The 16,224-nt window shown below is 38.7% G+C and overlaps 1 protein-coding gene across 1 annotated transcript; it reads right to left on the bottom strand.

Annotated features, from left to right (window-relative positions):
- Positions 1-631: 631 nt before the first annotated feature.
- LOC131851116 (glutamate receptor ionotropic, kainate 2-like) lies at positions 632-15,957 on the bottom strand. The gene is made up of 16 exons (XM_059201548.1): positions 15,727-15,957; positions 14,810-14,950; positions 14,082-14,372; positions 13,912-14,003; positions 12,994-13,110; positions 12,666-12,851; positions 12,115-12,270; positions 11,777-11,977; positions 11,395-11,652; positions 10,694-10,917; positions 10,211-10,348; positions 9,582-9,780; positions 8,866-9,094; positions 8,619-8,734; positions 1,909-2,061; positions 632-1,299 (listed from the first exon to the last, which is right to left on the bottom strand). The coding sequence occupies exons 1-16, from the start codon at positions 15,818-15,820 to the stop codon at positions 1,111-1,113; spliced, it is 2,784 nt and encodes a 927-aa protein (XP_059057531.1). The 5' UTR covers positions 15,821-15,957; the 3' UTR covers positions 632-1,110.
- Between the last annotated feature and the right edge of the window lie 267 nt (positions 15,958-16,224).

Here is a 16,224-nt window from a genome sequence, read left to right on the forward strand (position 1 = left end):
GTGAAGCAATAATATGTAGCAGATACTTACATAGTTTATACACGGAACATCACAATGAATGAAGGAGTAACAATACGTGATATAATATTGTAAAAATAAGCTATTTCATACATATTAAACAACGTTTTAGATGTTGAGATTATGATGTAACAGTATGCAACTGGTCCGAAGAATACTGATATGTATTCTTCGGATCAGTTGCATACTGTTACATCCTGTTACTGACATTATTTCATAAGAACAGTGTTTGCATTTCCGTGATCGAAATCGCAGTAATCACAATCAATTCCTTGTCATCGTGTTGTTTAATAAAATTTTTGTACTATTTTATCTACTTTAAAAGAAAATAAAATGAACAAGTAAAATATTTAAATAACAAGAATTATTAAATAATTAATCATTTAATTAAATTAAATTTATTATTGCAAATAGGTGCTTATCAGACACAGTACGTGAGCGTTTGGAGTTGCTTTTACATCCTCAATTTATTCTTTGCCTTAATAAATATTAGTATACATTATAATATATGTAATACGTATAAAGCTATTATACAAGTAGATGTTTCTAGTAGTTCCCTCGGTTTCGCCATTTTCTCAATTCTCTTTGGTGTAGTTACCTCTCCTCCTACCTTTCCTCCTAGCAAAATCCATTATCTCTAGAATATTAGTATCAATTATCAAACCTTCTACCAATTATTCTTCAAATCTTCTTCCAGTGGTTAGTTCTACTAATTTCTATATTTTTATACAACTAACGTGGAAATGAATTAAATTTTTGAAAAGAAAATCGCAGCTTAGATATGAATAGCACAATGGACTACTGACATTAAAAAAATAGTGACAACCGTGGTACATACTTACTCTCACGCATTGTCATTCTTGAAGATTCAGATATTGTCTTCACATCCTAAAATAACTAGATATTTGTGTTGTAATATATTTAATACCAAATGACATACAATACGTGTGCGTAAGTATTTACATTAAATAACGTGTAATTAATTTTGATTAATTAAAACACATTTAAGAGATTAAGTACTAGACGTTCTCAAAACAATCATTAAAAAAAAAATGAAATATTGTATAAAAAGTAAAAGCAAATAAAATAAATTTATGGCATCTCTTTTTCAAACTCTAAAAAGTTTTCGATAAGTTCGGCCCGTTTTTTCTCTCTCTCCTCACTTTTATCTGAGATAGCGACAGAGGGAGCTCTACTGGGATTGCGCAGAACAGGTTTCCTTAATTGGAAGAAATTCAGAGATGCTTTCAGTTCCTTCACGATAGCTTCTTTATGTGTGACCTGTGTGTTTATTGTTATTAATAGAATTAATAGGCATACATATATTAATGTATTTATAATTATTATTAAAAATACATCATTCTTGCCCCACATGGATTTTCTTTTGCGAACATTTGAAATAAACAAAAAAATTTGGTAGGGTGTAACAGTTTCTTGTCAGTTTTTCTTGGATCGAACTACTTTAATAACTGATATAAGATTTGAATTATTATAACTGTCTGTATACTGACTTACATGTATAGTTTGATTTTGGCAAATATACATAATTATTATATGTAAAAATTATAAATAAGAAATAAGCAAATATTTGCATCAAATAAAAAAAAATATTTATATTCATTAATTTAAAAATAAAAAAAAAAATATCATGGCTACTTACACTTAAAGAAATTATAAATTTAAGTCATATATAATATATGACTTAAATTTATAATTTCTTTACATAGACTTTGAAAGTGATTATTAAAAGTAATGAAAAAAGACTATAGACACTAGTGTTTAAAAATATTCTAAGTATAAGTAGTATAAATTTATTTTATTTATAATTGGCATTTAACAGGAGTAAATGAATTATGCAGCATATTAATAATTTTGATAGCTTTAATATACCTGTTCACGAACGACAATGTTTCGGATTTCATTCAAGAATTCAGCCGCTGTTATTAATATACCAAAGATAAGGCCGACTATCAACACTAAGAAAGCTCCTATTAGATTCTCCATTTCAAGGTCACCCTCCACATCACTTTTGTCTGTGTCTGACTAAAAACAAAAATAATAATTTATAGTTGTGGGGTACACAATTAAAAGATCTTCGATTTTCAAAATATGTGGACTGTATTTCAATTTGTTTCTTATTCTATGGGTCGGCCGGCCGGAGTGGGGTTTTCTTGGTCGTTGCGCCGGCGGTGGTTCTTCGTCGGTGGCGTATGCGTAAGAGAGCGCGATCGAGAACCAACCCGTTTTACGGGCGCCCGAGCGCGTCCTTCCCCACCCCCGCCGAGCTGTGCGCGTCGGCCGTCCCACCCTCCCGACAATTCCTGCACATGTCGGTGACCGACGGGCCGGAACAGCGAATACGCACACATTTAAAATTAAATACAATAGTAACAATACAAAAAACTACAAAAAACCACGTGCGACTAAATGCCACATGTTCAGGCTACACTAAAGCTGTGATCCCTAAGAATTTACACAATGGGCGGGCATAGAATTCACAGTATCTATGCCGCTACAAAGGGTATATGGTACAAACAATAGTCTAACCTAAACAATAGTCAAAACACTGGAAAAATACAAATTTATACACAAATTTATTTACATATTTTCGATGCCGACTCGTGGTCCGCAACAGCCTCCCCCCGGCGCAGATCTTCGCAGCCCTTATCCCTAGGGAGGACCACCAGCCTTCGGGTCGGCCTTCGAAAAATTCCCTCGCGTCTGTCCGTCCGTCCGCGTTCACCGCAACGCCACTTGACCCATTTCCCCGCTTCGGCAGGGCGCTCCCGGCCCAGCTTCCATGCCCGTCGCCTGCATTCGTCTGCGAGCAGCAGCATGTGCCGGGGTCCTCCTCACTCGGTCATATGAGGAGAACCGCGTTCTGTCCATTACGGGCTTTGCCTTCGCCCGGGCATGGGCTACCGTCTCTGCAGGGACGGGCTTGCTTTCCTTGGGTCGTTCTTTCTCTTATACAAGCGCCGGCCCGACGGATCTGTCGGCGGCGGTCCGTATTGTATATCTCGCGCGGGTCGCGTCGTTAGTTACGTCGTGGGCGGTCGGTACCCAGCGCCACTGTGTTGGTTCTGTATGTTCGGCGCTTTCTGCCATCCGGCGGGCCGCGTGTGGATTGTATCGAGCGGTGTCGTTCCTAGTCCAATGTAGCGTCTTCTTCGAGACCGTCCATAGGAAGACTTCGGCCGCGCGACGACGTCCTTTCAGTACGTCAGCGGCCAGTCGGGGTCCTACCAGGCTCGCCTGAAGCTCCATCCGGGGTATACTCTGCGCTTTCATGGGCGCTACCCTCGCTTTGGCTGCTACCAGGACGACGTTAACGCTGCGATCCTCGCGTTCCGTCCTCCAATACGCGGCTGTGGCATATGCCTGTTCGCTTGCGTCCGTGAATACGTGCAGTTGCGACCGTTGGCTGTCGTTCGTGCCATACCATCGCGGCAATCTCAGTTCCTCTATATAGGCTAAGTCATCTCTCCATTCCTGGAACATCCGCGCTTCCTCGGCGGGCAGAGGGTCATCCCATTCGACCTTCTGCACCCACAGCGCCTGCAAGATGATTTTTGCCGTGATGGTGTAAGGGCTCAGCAGCCCGAGCGGGTCGAACAATGACATCACCGCTCCTAGGGCTTCCCTTTTCGTCGGTATCCGCGTGCCGTGCTTCACTTCTCGTGGGACGCGTGGCATGCCGGTGTTGAACGCCAGCTGGTCTTCGGCTGACATCCACAATAACCCCAATGTCTTTCCGTATGGATGTGCGTTGGCTCCCAGTTCCTTCGGCGTCCTCGCTCGCTGGTCCTCACTCACATTCTCTAGCAGGCTCGGTCGGTTTGTATTCCAACCGCCAGCGTGAATCCTATCCCGCCATGAACCTCTACTACCTCTCGTATGGCGCGGGCTGCTTCCTCTTCGGAGTCAAAGCTATCGACCCAGTCGTCCATGTAGTGGTTCCTTGTTATGGCGGTGTACGCTGACGGGTGCGACTCTCGGTGCTCTGCCGCGTTCCTGTCTCGAACGCTGTGTGCGATGAACGGTGAGCTCCTCGCCCCGAAAATCATTGAGGTCATTACGTATTTCTGCGGCGGGTTAATCCTGTCATCTCCTCGCCACAGAAACTGTTGTGCTGCTCTATCTTCTTCCCGTATCTTAATCTGCAGGAACATCTCTCGTATGTCCGCCGTGATAGCTACGGGCTTCTCGCGGAAACGGTATAACACACCGTTAAGCGACCGTAGCATATCTGGCCCATCCAGCAGTGCGTCGTTCAAGCACATTTTCGAACGGGCCGCGGCGTCGAATACGAGTCGCAGCTTTCCGGGTTTATTCGGATTCGTCACTCCGAAATGGGGAAGGTACCACGCGCGGTCGTTGTTGAACCGGTCGTCGGTTACTTCCTCGGCGTAACCCTTGTCCAACAACTTGTTTATCTCCGCGGTATACGCCAGCCGGAATTCCGTAGAGCGATCCATCCGCCGCTCTATTCCCCTCAGTCGGCTCGCTGCCATGTCGTAGGGAGGTAGAGCGACGTTATCTCTCTCCCACGGCAATCCTACGACGTATCGCCCATCCACTCTCGTCGCTGTGCGGTTGAATGTGGCGAAAAATGTCTCCTTAGCAATGGGTAATCTCTTCGACGATATACCCAACGCGTCGATGTCGTAATGCGCTTTTATTATGCCCTCTATATGCCGCATGTCTGGCTCGGCGTTGCGCTGTGTCAACCGCACGTGGAGGACATGTTCCTCGTCTTCCACGACACTTCTGGGTACCGTTCCGTGGATGACCCATCCCAGTCGTGTCAGCGACGCTGCCTATTGATTGTGCCTTCCTGTGAGCAGCTTCCGCGTAACAATCAGATGCCAGTTGTCTGACCCGATCAATTTTTTGGGTCTGGCATCTTTAGCACACTTGGTCGCAAGTGAGTTGTCGCAGGTGTCCGTACGCGAGTATTTCCGGGTTCACTCGCTGCGTTCCTAGGGTGAGATCCCGGATCGTACGCGCCCTCACCGAGTGTTCTTCGTCCGTATGGTGTCGCCCTCTGATGATGACATCAGCCACTCGGCTTGAGGCTTCGTGCCAGCTCGAGGCCGCTCCCTGAATTCTCAGAGATCGCGTCGTGACCTTCGGCTCCGATCTGTTCTGCGATCTCCGCATCGATGAGTGTAACCGTCGAGCCTTCATCTAGCATCGCGTACGTCTCTACTTCGCGTCCCGTCTTGCCTTTCACGATGATGGGACACACCTTTAACAACACTTGGCTGTTCTCTGGCAAGCGTGCTGAAGATTGTAATCGCGGTGTCCTCTTGCCGCTTCGGCGGCTCTTCTGGGGTGCAGCAGGGCGTGGTGTGGCTTACGACACTCTCTCACACCACATTTGCGTGCCGTACACTCGAACCTTCTGTGCGTGCTGTTCATGCATTGGAAGCACATCTTATTTGTTTTCGCCCACTCCCATCTGTCCGATAACGACATGTCGTTCAGCTTCTAATATATTCGGCGTTACGTGTGCGGCGCCGCAACAGCGACATTCGGTACTCTGTTCGCTATTTTTCTAATTTATACGGCCGCGCCACGATCCGTCATCTGTCGCCGAGGTGCCGACATCGTTGCTTTCGGTATGGGTTCCTAGTGGGTTGCTTCACAACTGCTTCGTGGGTAGCGCGCTCGTTCGTCTCGTTGGTGATGCTATTCGCAGATGTCGGGTCATGAGATCGGCTTCGCTCATTAAAAACTCTGCCATCTTGATGATCGTAGGTCTAGTGTCCTCCTTGTTTTTTTCAGCGTAGTGACACCAGTGGACCTGTATGTGAGGGGTCAGCTTCTCTGACACTTCACTCTCAAGCGCGGGATTATGTAGAAATCTCGCCCCCCTGTCGATATCCGCGACGATGGTGGTGATGTTCTGTAGTTTAATGGCGAAGTCAATCACCTCTGTTGTCGACGTTCCTATTACCGGCATCCTTCTCAGATCTTTGAGGGCGCGGTCGATGATGGCCTCTGTCCGGCCGTACCGCTGCTCCAACGTCCTCATGATCTGCGACGGTTGTTTAGCGGATACGAGTAACGCTGCGACTGTCTCTCTCGCTTTTCCACGTAAGCAGGCCCTCAGCCTGGCCAGGTTCTCCGCTGGTGTGATCCTGTACGTCTTTGTAGACTGGTCTACGGCCGCCTTAAATTTATTATTCAATTGCTTCGCCGCTGAAGATCGGGAGATCTTGGGCTTGCCTTTTCGGCGCTACCCTATCCGCTCGTTCGTCCACAGCTCGTTCAATAGCTTTGGCCAACCGGGTGAATCCTTCTTGCATCCCGGCTTCAGGAGGGGACCTCCGTCTTTGCTTCGGCGTCCTCGGCGGTGAAGCTTGCCATTTTCTGTTGGCTCTTTCTGCGTAGGCGGTGGGGAATTAATTCTCTGCTCCCCGTACTTCGGTACGTTGAAACCAATCCGTTATACGTTGCAGGCCGGCACCTTCCTCGGAGCACAATTATCTCTATCGGTCTCTTCATGTACCGCGGCGACATCGGCTGCCAATTTCTTTTAATTAAATCAGCCTGTAATTTCGCCATCTGTAGCGCTGCCTCGTACTCCAGCCTCTTTAATTTAGCTATACCGCTAGCGGTAGATATGAATCACAACCGACGCGGACCGGGCCGGACGTACATCTGTCGTCGGCGGCTGCGACGGTGGCGCCGGTGCGGAGTCCGAGGTAAACGCGGCGCGGGCGGCATTGTGCCTGTGGCGCGCTCGACGGCGCGGCGGACGCGGACATCTGCGTGGTTTCTGAAGGGGACGCTTTGTCTGTTCATTTTCCCGCGTGGTCTTTTTCTCTGCTCCCGTGTGGCTTGGCTTCTCGTAGTCGGCATCGTGTTCTGGCATTAAAACACTAACCTACCGGTCCCTACCTACCTAACGTCCCTAACAATCCCTCAGGATAACAAAAAATGGACTATGGGGATAGGAGGGTAGGAATAAAATAATTTATGGTGTGTATGTACAGACGGGGCGCTCAGGGCCGGTTCGACTTTCGACCCCTTTGGCTCTCTCTCCGGCCCCTTTTATACGATACACACGTACAGGCGTAATAGTGCTATTCGGTTGCGCCACGGTAACAAGCAACAACCGGCAGTGACACACCACCCACTGCACCGCTCAATGGCGTTAACCCACACTCCGACCGTTTGACACCGTGAGGTAAGAGATGTGAGCCGCGGACACACCGCTTAGAAGTTATCTATCCTATATGGCGAAGACGTTATTTATCCTATCCTCGCTGCACCCTCAAGTTTTCACCTTACGACGGCATTTGAAATTCAAAAAAATGCTAGCGTCGCACCGTTGGGTGATCTTCCTCGGCGAGGTACGTCGCACCGTTGGGTGTTACGTCGCACCGTTGGGTGATCTTCCGCGGCGATTCGTCGCACCGTTGGGTGATCTTCCACGGCGATTCGTCGCACCGTTGGGTGATCTTCAGTCTTGATATGCGGCTGCGATGGACCACAAAATTGTGGGGTAACAATTAAAAAGATCTTCGATTTTCAAAATATGTGGACTGTATTTCAATTTGTTTCTTATTCTATGGGTCGGCCGGCCGGAGTGGGGTTTTCTTGGTCGTTGCGCCGGCGGTGGTTCTTCGTCGGTGGCATATATAAGAGAGCGCGATCGAGAACCAACCCGCCTTTTACGGGCGCCCGAGCGCGTCCTTCCCCACCCCCGCCGAGCTGTGCGCGTCGGCCGTTATCCCGACAATTCCTGCACATGTCGGTGACCGACGGGCCGGAACAGCGAATACGCACACATTTAAAATTAAATACAATAGTAACAATACAAAAAACTACAAAAAACCACGTGCGACTAAATGCCACATGTTCAGGCTACACTAAAGCTGTGATCTAAGAATTTACACAATGGGCGGGCATAGAATTCACAGTATCTATGCCGCTGGGTATATGGTACAAACAATAGTCTAACCTAAACAATAGTCAAAACACTGGAAAAATACAAATTTATACACAAATTTATTTACATATTTTCGATGCCGACTCGTGGTCCGCAACAATAGTCGTCTACCTGCTGATACTTACTGTACATAGGTAGCTCTAGTTATATTAAAAATTTTAACAGGACCTTTATACCTTCCTGATGCTGAAAAAATAAACTAATAAGAGTATCTTTTTAGAGCAACAGAAATTTAAACAACAGAGTTTTGAATGTTTTGTCTATCTGTGTATTTGTATACATGCATCCACAACGAATTTTAGTTTATTCATAATATATAGTAGTAATGTTTATTAGTAGATACTAATAAATAGAAAAACAGTCTCAATACAATATGACGTAACGTGCGTTGTATGCGATTTGTGAAATAGTTTATATATTTGGCGTTAGATGGCGTTGCAAGCAACCAACGAATCATAAACTCATTGTGATGAAGAAATGAATAATCATGAAAATATCATACAACTATTAATATCTAAGTGATACATATTTTATGGCTGTCAAGCATCAAACCAAATAAACAGAATATTAGCAAATAATATAAAACATTATTAAATTAAAGTAACATAAAACAATATCAAATAATACAGTTACAAACCGGGCATGTGATTGCACCATATTTTCGATTCCACCATTTTGTTTTAATTTCTTCTAAAATGGTAAGCTCTTTTAATCTTAGAATAGCTCTATTAATTGGACTTCTGAATGGAGAGTCTATTGAAAATAAAAATAAAATATAACATTTTACTTACTTGATACAATTGTATCAGTCCAATATTTGTATAATAAATAAATTTTGCAAATAATTATAATTGATTTATTAATATTGACTACAATTAGCTTACTAGCAGGCATAGCAATGCCATAATCCTTTGAGTCCAGTTGGCCACCCACTTTCTCAAGGTCGCAGTTTCTTTTTTGTTTATATTCTATAGTGGAAGATTCCATGAAGAATGCGTATTTATTTTTACTATTGAGTACTCTCTTTTCACCTTCCTCATTACTGTTAACAAGAACTCCGGGATGTGCAATTATGTTCTGGTACATTTTTTGGTACATTTTGTCTTTGGAAGACTGCAAATTAAATGTATCTTACTTGAAAAATAATCTTTTGGTGACGAGTATGTCTTCTTTATAACTAATTATGCTACAAAAAATGATTAATTATTTTGTGTGCCGTAATTAAACGATGATTTCAAAGCCCAAATTAGAATACATAAATGTACCTTTTTGACTCTCTTCTCCCACAAACATACAAAATATACAACTGAATTATGTGACAGTAAAAAAGTGAAAATTATTAATTTAAAAAATTGAAAAAAAGAAGTTTTCTCGTAATACGTCTACAGATATGATTGTAAAGAATTACCGTTGAATCGTAAATCTACTCCTTTCTACTTCTTCACCTAAATCTTAGGCCGATCGACTTCAGTCCATTTAGGTGGAAATAGATTTTTATCCTTCTTAAAGAATGTAATTAGACTTAATGTATATATATAATTATGTATACAGATTCGAAAACGCAGATCATGATCATCAAAAGAATAATAAATATAGTTACCCTGAAGAATTCCAGCGTTGATCCACCATCAATAGCACCATATAATATCTTATTTTGTTTTGCTAAATCTTCAACACTGTTGATGGGTTCATCAGCGCGAGCGGACGTCATGGAAGCCGACAGCTGAGCGATGTAAGTTTGACATACAATCATTGCAAAGAACCACCACATGGCGCAAATCCAACGCGTGCCTAGACCCCTCAAAGTAATTATACATATTATAAGTAATTAAAGCAAGAAACTTTCTTATCCTCAATCTGTGACTCTGGTCGTCATATTTTTATGTAATCTACTTGTTGAAATGTGGTAACCGTCCAACAATGATCTGTTGATACTATAGACATGGATGTATATTATGATACCCTCATATATCATGATATATATGCATGTCCACTGGTTCCTATACCTGAGTATATTTCACTGCCATATCTGTCATATATGCTGTTTTATTGAATGTCTGCTATGGATCAAAATACGTCATGAGCTATGGCCAATGAAGTATCGAATAGTAAAGTATCAATCAAAGTGGATCAAGTTATCAAGATATGCAGCTTTCGAATAATAAAGGAGCCATTTTTTATTATGTAAGAACCAAGGAAAAGTAATTTCAATAAGGCTTTGTAACTTACTTCGGCAAAATGTCGCAACCTTGCGTCATAATGGATCCCATGGTTAGCCAGGCACAGTTCTTGAAGTTCCATATGTTTTCTAATTCTTCGGGATCTTTGTCACAAGGTTGTGGATTTTCCCAATCCGCTGGAGATATCCTATAAATAAAATCTTTTTAACTTTCTCTTGTCAGACTTTTTATTAATATATCAAATATTATCTAAGACATAACAACTAAGTATGTTTCTTCGATTCAATTGCATCAAATTGTGTAATCTCATTAATATTTGTAATATAATTAATATTATTATTGGTTGACGATTTTAATAATTGAACAATTCCTCGCATAAAATACCTGAAAATATATATTAATTGATTTCTTTAGTCGTTGTTTATTGTTAATAAATTTTAAATGCTAATGCAGGTATATTGCCGAATAAATTTAATTACAACATAAAATTTGATTTGTTAATTTTGGAATGTATTAACAATATAATAATTACCTCGCACAAACGAAAAGTACAATAGAGACGACACAATAAGCGGTAGCTGTATGCATCCAAACATCAAAAGTGTAGGGGTTAAGAAATGAAAACGTCCCTGGAGGTTCTTCCTTTTCCTTCGTAAACAATATACTGATTCCCAATGACATAAACGGAACCGAGAAGTCTACAACTTTCTTTCTTTCTTCTGTTATAGTTAAATCACAAACTGCTAAGTCAGCTTTCTGAGGGTTGAAAGAATTTTTTTCCTTATGTTAAGACTAATTTTGTAAATGTTTATATATTTATATTGCAAACGAAACAAATATACTGGAATGAGATATGATGCTTAGTTCTTTTTTTCTTTCATATTGCTGTTAATATAGATATATGAGTACGTGCAACGGTACTGATATTTAAAAATCAGTCGTCAATCGTGTCGTAAATTCTTCTAAATAGATTTGTCAGGTAGTATTCACAATAACAGAAACGACGATATTATAAATGAGACATGGTAGTGGTCGTGATCTCATTAGATAATTAGACTTCTTATCCTTTAATATTAATCACGTAATTAATAACAAAATACACTTTCATTACTATCATATCATTATTACTAATATGTATAAGTCGAATCACTGCATCAATAATAAGTTTTGCGTATACAAGGTTTATTACAAAGTTTAGTTTTATATTAGGGATTATTTTAGTTTTATACTTACTTTGTCTAATAAGTCACCTATTAATCCATCCCATTTCTTTGTGAGTGAATTATATTTTCCATAGGACTTGTCTTCATCGTGAAAGAAGGAGTAGGTGTAGTTGTACTTTTCTTCTCGTAGAATTCGGAAGATTTCCTTAACAAGGTCTACGGAGAAACCCTCGTATTTTGGGTCAGCATCTTCTTCCTCGCAATCTGTTGCATCTTCCTCACACGTTTGTTTATCATAAAAATATGGTTTAGCTCTTCTTGATATAACCTGAAATTAATTCAATGTCATAAAAATATATACCGCTTAGAAGTGGTAATGCTTATTAATCAGGATTGTTTGATTAGTTAGTATAATTAAATAGTCCTGAAATATTTTATTATTTAATACTTACAATAAAGTGCTTGCTAGTTTGTAAATTTGTTATACTATCAGTAGTGGGCCGATCTTCAATAATTTTAGCACCATTAGGTGATTCCCATGTACCAATAGTTTGTCTTTCAGATAAATAAATTTCATTTACATGTAACTTATAATTTGTTCTTCTACCCATTTCATCAAAATTTATAATTCCAGTAACACCAGTGGTCGTAGTCTGTAACATTAAAATTCTTATTTATATGTCTGACACTAATTATATTTATATACATATATATTAAAATTTTGTATAAACCCAAGCATCATATAAATAATATTTATTTATGTCATAGACAAAAGTTTACAATAAAATACATTTAGTATGGCCTCCTGCAGTTGAATTCCGAATTCCCATGGTTCTGCATCTTCTTCACAAATACTATTCTTTGGTTCTTCAAAATTATCAGCGTCTATCTTTTGCAAAGCTGTCAGTACATGATTTGATATGTCGTCCATTATCAATGATTCAATCTACAAACAAATGACAGTTACTTGATCCAATAAACATTATTTTACAGTAACAGGACACATTATATTCAATAACATAGAATAAAAGAATAGAGAATAGCTACAAAAGTCTAACTTATTATAATCACCAAGCTGCTTGCTTTATACGATATGTTTCGGTCGAAAATGCTATCGTACCCGACCATATGTGCTAGTGAAATTACTGGATATAGAAACATAACATCGTAGTCCGCATGCATGGAATGTCAACGCACACCTTGCGTGATGCCGTGGTGTTATTCATGTATATTGACGACAGTCACAACTTATCATCAGATGGTCCGTCAACATGTTTGCTGTTCTAGTTACATAATTATATAAAAAAAGAAATAACGAATTAATAAAAATAAACAATATACATTGTATTTGGTGACGAATGGTGATTGTGAATTGCTGTTGATCCACTTTCCTACTCGTTGGGCGAGGTCGTGTTGTCCACTATTTAGTTTATCATATTCTGTAATGCTGAGCCATGTAATGTTGGACTGAAATTCAGTTAACTTATCGGCTACCGTATATGCGTTCATATTGACTAATATGTAATGCTGAAACGATAACAATGATTGCGTCAATATGACTATGTTATTCACATCTGTAATTTAATCATATCAAAATATTTTATTTTCAATAAATTTATAAATATATTATATATAAAGTAAATTATCAATATTATATCTAAGCACGTACTTGATAATGATTAACCATTTTCAATTCTCGAGCTTCGTCCATATATTTCAGAATATTATCAGCATGGCAATCAATTAAAAATCGACTTTCTTGATATTGTTTTAGATCTTTAAACACCTAAAAGTGATATTAAATGGTGGTTTATTATGCTAATTTATGATTTTCTAGTTAATAGTAATTTCAATGAAATAACATTATACAATTTAATGTAGTATTAGTATAGTAGACTATATATTACATAGCTTACCTATTATGCAGTGAATAGGATTCTCAAAGGGCTTCCGAGGAAACGGATTAATGTTGGCTATATACACGTGACACCTCTGATACAGATGAGTATACGATATGTTTACATTATGTATAAATAATATCTTATGCAAATGCATATGCTTTTGGCTTTATCCGCCAGTTGTTACTCGCAAATTTATTCCATAAATATTGGCGTATAAAAATTTTACTCGAGAAAAGACGGACACTGAATACAAACATCCTTTGTTGGTTTCGTGATAAAGTATAGCCTATGTTTTTTTAAGATCCAATATATGTATTAAAATTTTCATAAAAATTGGCGGCTTAGACAAAACATGTAGAATTCTTCGAGTAAATTTATATTTTCAAAACTGAATAATGTGTCTACTTATGGAAAAAAATATACAGGAATCATTTCTTTGCTAAAAGAGGTAACAAACTCTCATCTTAAGAATGATTATGGACTAATGGTTTTCTTTTTTAATTGTCTCAAAACTTAATTTGAAGTATGATTACTTTTTGTATTAATTTTTATGTATAATGGATAAATTCAAAATTATTTAACTGCTAACATAGACTATATATATGTTAATTTAGAGGACAAAGTAGGGCTGGGCGGATCCATTGTAATAAAATAAACAGAATACGAACAAAATTAAGTAAACTTACATGTCGATTATCTGTATTCGGGTCAAGTTTACGTAAATTTACAGGATGTTTTTCAGTGTGTTCCGCAAGAATCTTCTGTATTCTTAGCAAACCTGTAGATATTAAAAATATATAATTAAATCACATAAGTAACTATACATGTATATGTAATGATATAATTAAATATTTACCTAAGTCATCTTCATATAGCGCCGAAAAACTTTCCCATTTGTAATATTTTAATAGTTTTGCATACGCCAATGAAACTTCATTCGAATCAGGATAAAAATTTATACTAATTTTTTTGAAGACAGGCTCTTCTGTTATTTCTTCATCTAGTTCAAGGTCAGGATCAAGAGGTTGCCACGTCGCCTGAATATGTGGTATGTGGGATCTAGCGCACTGATCTCGTACTATTCCATCAGTGATAGGATTTTGCGGGCCAACCACAGCTATTGGTCTCATTTCGCTATCTGAACACACTGTAATAAATAATAATAATATCTCATGACAACTCATATAGTGTTGTCTAGTTCCAAGCTAAGTAGGGTTTGTATTATGGGAACTAGAAGACTCATCACTGTATACATTAGATATCTATTATATGTGTTGACAATAGATGACTGTTCACAATATTGTTGGTTTGACGTCCCAAGACTCCCAAGAAAAACCAAAATTTTTTTTCTAAAAGTAGATAATTCAATCTCGCAGATGACAAGGGAAACTAAGTAAATACTGCAATCATATTTTAATTCTAAATTCTTATTAAACTTATTTAAATGTATTTTATTTAGTTCATTTATTTTAAAATCAGTGAAAAATATGGTTTGTTGTACACGCTATTTTCATAGCTTTAAAGAAATATTGTTTTATTAAATTCTTACATCTAATTACATGAGATACTATAAAATGTACTTACATTCTTTCCATACCGAGTAGCTATCCGTTCTATCGGGTTTTAAGATGGCGGGTGCCAATCTGAAGCCGCGCACGTGTCCATGGTGAACACTTTCGTTGAATGCATATTGTTCTGTTGTTGACTCGCGTTCGAATATGCCGGCTACATGTAATAATATTTAGTGTAATAATTATAGTGCGTCTATGACTATCAGTCGCGGCAGACTGCATCTCCCTAGGCGAAGCAGTGCTGTCAACCGGGTTTTATTGTGTTTTGAAACCTTCCAGGAACCGATTAAAAAATAGGTACAAAATATAATTTAAGTTAGCTGTATATGATAAGGCATTCAAAACAGTCTAAGTGGAGAGAGTTACGGCTAACGTATCATTATACCTTTTATCGTCAGACTATCGTAAGAGGTGACTAGACCAATAAACTACAAATATATTAGTGTAAGTTGTTAGAGAAAGAAAGAGAAAGTAAACTGCAATGAATGCAATTAACACCAGATCGGTATAGGGTGGTAATATAGTACTAAATTCCCTATAATGTGAAGAGATTAATGCTCAGCATTTGGATATTAAAGGTTTGTCATGATAATGATGATATATAATAGTATATTGGCAGTATAGTGGCATTCCACAGCAAAATCAAGTTAACTACATGGCATAGAATGTAATTTGTGGTAAAGTTTGTGATCATTACAAAGACAGTATGTCATTAGTCTTTCAACACCGTTTAGGACATAGTGGGAAAATTGATTAAAGTTGCAATCTCGTTTTCTTTAAGTAAATTACACGATTAAAAAGATTTATACCAAAGAATGAAAGAAAGAAAGAAGGGTTAGTTATGTATAAAATATATACAAAACTATGGTCAAGTGTTGTTTAATTGCTAATTCTCGACATAGACAATAGTAATAATTTCGAATTACTCACCAATTTGATAGGCTATATCCTTAGTTTCAGTAACACGAATTTCAGGAACACACTTGTGTATAAACAAACTGATAATAAAAAATATCCACTTCATATTAATTAGTTATAAAATTTGTTACCCCCTAAAGGTACACAAAAAACATTATAAATGTATAATGTTTTTAACAATTTGGCGTTTCAACGAAGTAATGTTTCTGGATAGACTAAACTCTGGTTTCCCGCCCGCCCAAACAAAATTAAACGCTTACAGAGTTACGAATACATCGGATATGGCAGCAGGCAAATAAATTTCTTCTTATACGTAGAAATATGTAAATTAATCATTTTTTAGCCAGAGAAAACACATTGTGGCAATAGTATAGAATAATAGTAAACATACACATGTTTTTAGTACGGTAAAATTACTTTAACAAGACGTAGGTATGTACTTATTTATTGATACGTAACATATATATATATATGAAATGAAAGATGTAAAATGATTTAATATTATTTTCA

This window comes from Achroia grisella, unplaced genomic scaffold (assembly GCF_030625045.1).
Source record: "Achroia grisella isolate CSIRO2021 unplaced genomic scaffold, CSIRO_AGI_Agris_v1 utg780, whole genome shotgun sequence".
Classification (NCBI taxonomy): Eukaryota; Metazoa; Arthropoda; class Insecta; order Lepidoptera; family Pyralidae; genus Achroia; species Achroia grisella.

Bases quoted from the DNA above. Each gene is read 5' to 3' on its own strand.
- LOC131851116 (XM_059201548.1), bottom strand. From the start codon at position 15,820: ATGAAGTGGATATTTTTTATTATCAGTTTGTTTATACACAAGTGTGTT. The intron at 9,095-9,581 runs GTAACTATATTT...TTTAATTTGCAG, and splicing joins CAACGCTGGAATTCTTCAGG to TCTTCCAAAGACAAAATGTA. The intron at 8,735-8,865 runs GTAAGCTAATTG...TATTTTCAATAG, and splicing joins TGGCATTGCTATGCCTGCTA to ACTCTCCATTCAGAAGTCCA.